At 38.3% G+C, this 8,404-nt stretch overlaps 2 protein-coding genes across 3 annotated transcripts in view; one reads left to right on the forward strand and one right to left on the reverse strand.

Annotated features, from left to right (window-relative positions):
* Nucleotides 1-217: 217 nt before the first annotated feature.
* LOC102303206 (protein mono-ADP-ribosyltransferase PARP9) lies at nucleotides 218-7,414 on the reverse strand. 2 transcript variants are annotated; one of them, XM_005944109.2, is made up of 9 exons: nucleotides 7,275-7,392; nucleotides 6,663-6,697; nucleotides 5,141-6,061; nucleotides 4,737-4,952; nucleotides 3,707-3,922; nucleotides 3,424-3,484; nucleotides 2,762-3,243; nucleotides 1,076-1,235; nucleotides 218-954 (listed from the first exon to the last, which is right to left on the reverse strand). In XM_005944109.2, the coding sequence occupies exons 3-9, from the start codon at nucleotides 6,044-6,046 to the stop codon at nucleotides 665-667; spliced, it is 2,331 nt and encodes a 776-aa protein (XP_005944171.1). In that variant the 5' UTR covers nucleotides 6,047-6,061; nucleotides 6,663-6,697; nucleotides 7,275-7,392; the 3' UTR covers nucleotides 218-664. The 2 variants fall into 2 exon arrangements, with proteins under 2 accessions (XP_005944171.1, XP_005944170.1); XM_005944108.2 differs by lacking the exon at nucleotides 6,663-6,697 and having other exon boundaries at nucleotides 7,275-7,414.
* A 115-nt stretch (nucleotides 7,415-7,529) lies between these two features.
* Nucleotides 7,530-8,404, forward strand: part of LOC102303719 (protein mono-ADP-ribosyltransferase PARP14) — a 4,191-nt gene continuing 3,316 nt past the window's right edge. The window contains exons 1-2 of the mRNA XM_005944110.3: nucleotides 7,530-7,707; nucleotides 7,812-7,912. Coding sequence (XP_005944172.3) covers nucleotides 7,530-7,707; nucleotides 7,812-7,912 — 279 coding nt within the window. The remainder of the gene's footprint in view (nucleotides 7,708-7,811; nucleotides 7,913-8,404) is intronic.

Consider the following 8,404-nt stretch of genomic DNA (forward strand, 5'->3'; position numbering starts at 1 on the left):
TTTGCAAGTTGTTTAAATTGTATTTTATTTTATTAAATTTGTGTAGTTGATCAGGTTTTGTTGTTGAGCTTTAAGTAAAAAAAAAAATCTGGACACACTTGAAGCTTTGCTGTGTTTAATAGTTGTTTTTCCATATTTCAGTAAATGTTGTTACAACAAAAATATAAAAACAAAACATAAAACAAGTCCAGATTCCTCAAACAAACAACAATTTTACATTTTATTTTGACATCAACACAGGAAAACTGTAACTACTCATGTCCATTATGACTCATTCTCCCATTCATCATGGAGTTCACCACCACCATTATTTTATGGACAAGCAAAGCTAGAATAAAGTCTTTTCATATTTATTGTGGCATTTGCTGTTATAATCATGTCTAAATTTATGAAGTCACAAGATGCCACTAAACAAATGAACCCTTTCAATCTAAAAACTACAATCTTGATTGATAAACATGTGATTGGTTCTACTCCTTGCAGCAGTGCGGTGATAAAATAGATTTTGATAACTTGCTGCTGCTATTATTCAGCAATACATTATGAGAAAAATAAGCCCAGTCATTCCTTCATATTTTGCTACTAATATCCATTATATTGAGTCTATGACTGATACAAACAGTTATTTCTTTCTAATAGTAAATATGCTCATTAAAGATACCCTTTAGACCATTTCGGTATACTTTTTCTTACAGGTGATGATGTACCTGGGCAGGGCTTGATAACTGCTAAATATGACAGAGATGTCAGACCCTCCACTCACACTGTCATACCTAACTTTCGGATCTGTTCCTTTAGCAGGTGGCAGAATGAGACCTCGCTGACCCTTGGTGGACTCCCCTGTCAGCACATCAGCCTCCACAAAGTACAGATACTGATCATTTTTCCACATCCAAATGTCCATGGCCTTCTTCACTGTCCTAGCAAAGTAGATACCTTGTCCATATTCTGGGTCTAGATCCAGAGAGAGACAATTAAGTGCTGTTTTCACATGCCTTTATGATATCTCGGTAAGCTTGGTATTATGTATCCTAGAGAATTATCATTAATACAGTTAGAAGAAACATTGTCATACCTTCAGGTGGTGCACACTCTGCATGGAAACCAATTTGGCTAACCATCTGACAGAACTGTGCAGGTATCTGCTGAAACATTTTCTGAGACGAGGAGCACCCCAACTGTTTTTTCTTGAAGTCAAACAGCACCTTCAATATTTGGTTCTCCACTTTGTCCACCTAAAAAAGGAAATGTTTCAGAGGTTACTTAAACAAACTGAAACAAACAAAATAAATTAGTATACTGTATTTCTCAGATTATAAGGCACATTAAGTGAAACAAAGCAGTCAGATAAGTCAAACTTTATCCAACTCATTCCCAATAACTCTCAACACTGTTCAGTTGTTGTTAATGTTGAATTCTCTGGCAGCTTCCCATGTTCTACTGCGTGTGTTACGACCCCCTCTGCTAGGCGTCAGGGAAGGAGTAACATACACGAGCCCCCCAACACAAAACTGAGTAAAGCAAAAGGTTTTAATTACAAACTTTAAACAGAAAACCGACAGGGCTGTTCAACAGACCACTGGGCAGACAATTATTACATAAAGAAAGAACAGTCACGAGTAAAAGTTAAAGGGTAACTAAGGCAAGCTGGCAGCACACAAAATAAAAGCTAGGGTTTTAACTAAGGCAAGCCAGCAAAACAGCGTGACTGACAGCCTTGAGTTTGAAATCCGCTTCGTAAGCATGTCTCTTAAAAAGTGACATTTATGGGTCCTCTTACACACACAATACAGTAATATTATGTTGAAGAACAGTACATTTTACTCCGCAAGGCTCCTGACTATGGTAGCCGTAATACTCCGAAAATCCATTAAGCGGTGCGGGTTCTTGGCTTACCAAAGTTGTACTAAAACATTTTTGACAGATTTCTGAGCGCCGTGTACCACATAAAATCGGTTCAAGGTCAGTAAGCACAACCAGAATTCATACATAAGGCGCACCGTCAATTTTTGAGAGTGCGCCTTATAGTGCGGAAAATACGGTAAACCACATCAGCTTGTGGAAATAGAACATCTATTGGACTGGAATAGTTCTTTTTCTACTCTTCTGAGCACTCGAAGTTATACAACTTGTGCATTCACCTATTCACATTCCCCAATGGAGAGCAATTTGGGGTTAGTATCTTGCCCAAGGATATTTGGCATGCCTGAGAAGCCAGGAATCGAACCACCAACCTTCTAATCAGTAGATGCCCTGCTCTACCGCCTGAGCCACAGCCACCCCTATTTTGAAACTGTTTCTGGGAAGCCAGTATAGGGATCTGTTCTGCCATTTTCAGTTCCATATTTTCACTCTTGGAATCTACTAGAGTAACTTTAGTTCAAAATAATCCTTATTTATCTTATCCTGGATCTTGGTGCAGCCCTTCAGTTTATCTAATATCTGAAATAACCCTTCCCCCTGTTATTTAAAGTTTAAAGCTTTCTTCTGATTGGCTGCCCCCACAAAAATTGAATGTATGCCTGATATCCACTCACTGACATCATACAGCCAAAAGCAAGAAAAAAATGAGTGGTTAGCATAGCCTGAATCCTGAGGAATACTATGAGATACACTGACCTCATAGTGTGAAACTATAACTGCATTTACTGAGCATCAATCATTATAGTATACATATGAATAAAAATATAAAAGTTCCATTTACAAGTCATGTTTGTAATTAAATTTACTAAATGACAAAGCAGGCTAATTTACACTGTACCTTTAATATTATCAGCCCCTCATGTTTGAAGGCAGAGAATCTGTCTGTGAACTCTGGACTTGAGTCATCAACTGTTCTTGTCTTTCTTTCTTTTTCAAGAGATGCTTCATTAGCTAACAGGCACATTTCTGTCTCCTCCTCTTTGACAAACTCCATCTGGACAGTGCAGAGCATGGCCTCCACCTGTAATGCAGCAACTACAACATCCTCAACTAAATCCCCATTTAGTGTTAGGCAGGCGTGACCATTCGTCAGAAACTCTTCGAACTTAACACCGTTTCTGGTTAGACGAGAGAGCTGCAGGTATTGCTTCTCACTGAGGTGCTGGATGAAGTTGTTGCAAATATCAATGGTGCCAGAAGATGTAAAGAGGTCAGTGAGCCATTTTTTAGCCTCATGTATTGATTCTTCAGATGGGCCACACAGGCTGATCTGTGGAGAAGATGCTCTTTTGAAATGAGCGTCTTGTTTGTTGTCATATTCTGATGGAGAAGACAAAAAGAGGAAAACACTTCAAGATCACTATTACTACACATCCAACTATCCATACATAGGGATAGGTTACCAACTGCCCCAGGGCTAACACAGTGCTAAACAACATGTGCGCATATACATACAGTATCAGATTATTCACTCTCTATTTAGGGCCTGCAGTGCTTCACCTTGTGTAAAGTTGGATTGAGAGGCATTGTGCTGGAGATAATTAATTTTGTCCTTAAAAACCTGGAAAGAGATCATAAAAAGATATTTCTTTGTATGAGACGATTCACAAAACATGAATTCAGCTTGTGCCTAACAAACCCCTGCAAGTAGAGTTTCAGACTACTGTAAATGCACCACCGCATTACACCTTGCAGATATATCAATATTTCAAACATGCTTATTTGAAAACATTACAGATAATGATATGTTAAAATCTTGACAGATTTAAAAAAAAAATACAACCTGAAATGTGTCATTGTCAGCAGGAAATATGACAAAGTAAACTTCCATCTTCTCTGGAAAGTTTTGGGCGAAGTTGGCCAATGCGTCGCACATGAGCTGTGCTGCTTCTTCTTTAGTGAACCCGAGGGCTCCTGTGCCAATTGCAGGAAAGGCAATTGACTTGTGCTTTCTTGAAGCTGCCATCCATAAGCAGCCCAATACCGAGTCGGAAAGGACCTATAATTAATTAGTAAGTGGACAGAAAAGAGATAGCTGGAAAATCTTTTAATAATAACATGTTTGGTGTATTACATTGTGTTTCTTCTCTTCTTCTGTTAATTTTTACCCTGAAGAATTTTCTGTATTTGGGGATAAACATGACCTATGATAATAATTTTAATAGAAGTGTTGGATCAAGAAAACCAGTAAAAAAAAATATTTAAAAATATTAGTGTTGGTCATTTATTTTTTAAAGGCAATGACCCAGTGTTACTTAAATGTGAAAGGCAAAAATATTTTAACCTTGAGGATTAGCATTGACTGTGAAGGACAAATTTGAGTCAAATCTTAGTGAATCCAGTATCCAGAGGGCTACAAGGAAAAAGCCACTGCTCCACTAAAAGGACACTGCAGCCTGCACCTTAACAAAAATCATGTGAATGAGCACTAAGTCTGTTGGAAGAATGTTTCCAGTTTATATAGCCTAGAGTTTGTTTTGGGAAAAAATGTATTTCAACATAAGAACCTTAACCTATTTATTTCACATTATGGTGGTAGTGTGGTGGTCTGGACTTGCTAAATTTATTTACAAATCAAATTGTCAAGGAAGGTATCAGAAAGTAACTTGTGGAGAAAATCACTGTCCCTCAGCACACAAAAGGTCTCCAATATAGAATGATCAAAGTAGAATAAAGATAATGTCTTGATTTGGAAAACCCTAAAGTGACAATTTCATTTGAGAAAACCAACCAACATGTTAGAATCAAATGTATTCTGTATGAAGGCAAAAATGGGTAAACATTTCCCCCATAACACTTCTACTTATATATACCTGGCTTGATCCTCTTTTCCCCTTTTCCTTGCAAAAAGTGTGAAACACCTCTTTACAAGCCAGCTTGTAGGGGTTTGTGATGAAGATATGATTTATTGGAAAGGCCTTTTTGATTTCGTCTTGAATTCCAAATCCGGCTTTCTTCAGCAAAGCAGAAGAGATTTTACCCACACTTAAATCTCGTTCTGGTGATGTTGTATTTACAATCACATCAGTCTAAAAGGAGACAAAATAATCAAATTTTAAAGAATTTATTTAAACAAGAATACATAATATGTTATTACTACATGATGTCTCACTGGAGCTCCATACACATCAAAATCAAAAATTAAATTAAGAACACAATAAACAGCTAAAAGTAAAAGTTCATAATATATTAAGGAAGTAACAAAACAGATTATTACCCTCTGATCCTCAATGTTATCCTTCTTCAATGTCAGATTGACATTTCCAATCAGGATGGTAACACTCGACGCTTTGGCAGCACTTCTGCTGTTGCTTCCTGTTGCCTGGCTGTTTGACATGTGCTGGTTATATTGGTTGTATTGCTTCGGAGCTAGGAACTGACAGCAGGCTCTCTCCATTTCTCTGACTGTTGGCTCATCGTTGTTCACAAAAATGATCTCCTCAAGAGAGCTTCCTCGAGAAAGGTATTCGCAGTATCTTTTAACAGTTAATACAATGGTGTTTGCACATTTTGGCAAGGGGTAGTTAAACAACCCAGAGCTTATAGCAGGAATGGCAACAGTGTGCAGATGATGTTCCTGAAGACTGTGAAGAATGTTCATGATAGCTCTCTCCAACAGAGGTTCAGCACGTGAAACTTCAAAACCACCAGGGTTATATGGCAGTTGTGGACCTACAGCATGAATAATCTTCTTGCATGGCAGCGACCCAGCATTAGTGACAATTGCTTCTCCTGTTGGTAAGGAACCATATTTTTTAGTGTAATTGTCACTCTCCATTTGGATTTGAGGACCACCAGCTTCACATAGGGCTTGAGCAAGGCCAGCACCATGCTGAAGAAAAGAGTTTGCAGCATTGACAACAGCATCCACTTTGAAATTGGTGAGATCAGCCTTCCACACAGACACTGTAACACCTGAAGGCAGCTTGACAGAAAACCTCTTCTTTGGTGCAACGGTCTGTTTTTTCTGCTGTCCAAAACTTATATCACTGTCAAAATCCACACCTTCGAAGGTGGCCACACATTGATATTTGATATCAATGATATCACTCAGAGCAGGTCCACATTGTTTCACAATGTTGAGGTTAAATCCATGAAGAGGAATATGTGATTTAAGAGCCATGGTTCCTGAAGAGATCTACAGAAAAAAATAACTAAATGATCAATGGAGTCATTAATAATGACTAACTAGTACATTTTAATTAGCTAAACATTTCTCATCTATGGACCTCTGAAAGGTTATGTAAATATTCTAGTAAATATCAAGAAATTCATGATTATTATTATTATACTCATCATTAACTCTAATTTGGTAATTTTTCATGTTATATTAGGTTTAAAAAATGTTTTTATTTGAAAAAACAGTGATATTTACAAGTGAGACCCACTGTTTAGTGGCAGTGTTTATTTAAAGAATATCATCTAATATCAAGACATAAGAGTTTTTAGTTCCTAAATATCAGTACTGGCATCACCATCAGTCCCAAAATTATCAGTCAGTCTCATATCAAACCAAAAGGAACATTAACGGGACTGTCATCAAATCAAACAGTAACTGCAGAGAAATTATCAATTAAATCAGAACATTATAGAATTAAAGTTGAGTATGGTTGAAACATAAACATGTTAATCATGATACCAGTGTCATTTCATGAAATTAAAACATGCAGGTGTGGGGTCTTAAATATCCTATTTCAACACAGGTAAACAATAAATCTACATGGTTGCAGGTGACCTACCTAGTAAAATACGGTAAATTGCTGTTATATCGTCACTGCAGCAGAGGGAGACAGAGACACACAACAGACACTATTAGGCCAATCAGAAATAATTTACCTGCTCCAGAAACAAAAACGTGAAGAGAATTTTCAGTGTGCTTGAATACCGTTTGACTCTCCGTACAAACGAACTTTACTATTACATTTGTAAAATTGCATAGAGAAAGCAAAACTGAGTCAGTAAGGCATCAGGTTTTTGTTTATTTATTTATTTTTTGCAGTTCACTCACTACTTGTGCAGTGCATCGCATCCGGTCTACAACCCCCACAGAGTATAAACATCCTACTACATAGCTACATAGCTTCCTACTCTAACCTTATTCAGAACGTACTATTACCAAGTAGGCCAGTATAATTGAAGACACTGTCAAACATTTGACGTTTTTGCGTCATTTTTATACAGTGAAAAACATCACGAGCAACATAACACCAACCAGTCCACAAAAGTTGCTGTGTGCTGGTGACTGGCGAAACCTAATCCATGAACGACACACACATTTGTGTAGCTTTGATAAAACGTAGTTTTAGTTTAAACGAATTAAGAGGTTTATTGCGCAGAAGCCAGATACTCACCGTCGCACACTTTCAGCTGGAAAGTACCGAAGTGAAGGAGAAAGCGAAAGAATGAAAAGAGGGCGCGGACGTCTCCAAACTGCCTCCGTGGACTGCAGCCAAGTGTAAAAAGGTGTTTTTCAGGCCTTTCTCTGTAGCTGCACCCCGGTCTGAGCCAACCCTTTAAGGCCAAACGCCACAACACGCCAATAAAAACTGCGTTTCGTTTCACAGGAAACAAAAGTGAAACTAGTTCAGAGCAGCCGGCCTGCGAAGATGGCCGGCGTACACTCCTATCCTCTGCTCGTTGAGCTCGAAGAAACCAAAATACCCAGATTAAAAATCAAGTTAGTGAAATACTTTCAAAGTAAGAAATCTAACGGTGGTGGCGAGTGTGAGGTGGAGTATGAAAATGGCAGCAGGACGGCGATGGTGCGCTTCCGGAGAGAGGAGGGTAAGTTTGTCACAATAAAGTCATGTTTGCTTTATTTAAGCAGCTACAATATTACTTATTATCAACGGAGTTATGTGGTGACATGTGTTTGTGCTGTTTCACAGATCAGAGAAACGTTCTGGCCAAAGAGTCGCATCAGATCAGTTTGGAAAAAGGCGTTTTGAAGCTGACGGTCCGCTTACCCACGGAAGAGAAATCATCACGGGTGCGAAAAGTTTGTCATGAATCATTTATCAACAACTGTTCTGTTCTGTGTACCTCAAATCTGTTCTTATATTGACGATGCTATTTATGAGATAAGGTTTCACCGTGAAACCTGCGCACCTCTAATTTCTGTCAGACCCTCCTGTTCTCAAAAGAAACTGCGAGAATATTCAATTATTCCTCAGCTTTGTGTGACCCTTGAGCCCCTCTACAGACTCCAAATTATCATTCAGTTCCATTGAAATCTGACCATGTTTATCTTTTACTGGAAGTCATGTGACTTTATAAAGCTAAAGCTGTGCTGCACACTGCTCCTTTCTTCCTGCCGTGCGGATATTGTAAAAGTCAAACTCACTGCTCGGAAAGCATTACTCGGTGCGGTTTTCCTGACAAAGCTGACAATGAATTTGTTTGCATGAATTATTTTTTGGACCAGCAAATATTTATGGCGCTTACACACACACACACACACACACACACACACACACACACA

Source organism: Haplochromis burtoni, unplaced genomic scaffold (assembly GCF_018398535.1).
Source record: "Haplochromis burtoni strain Fernald_Lab_line unplaced genomic scaffold, NCSU_Asbu1 Contig_386, whole genome shotgun sequence".
In the NCBI taxonomy this organism is placed as follows: domain Eukaryota; kingdom Metazoa; phylum Chordata; class Actinopteri; order Cichliformes; family Cichlidae; genus Haplochromis; species Haplochromis burtoni.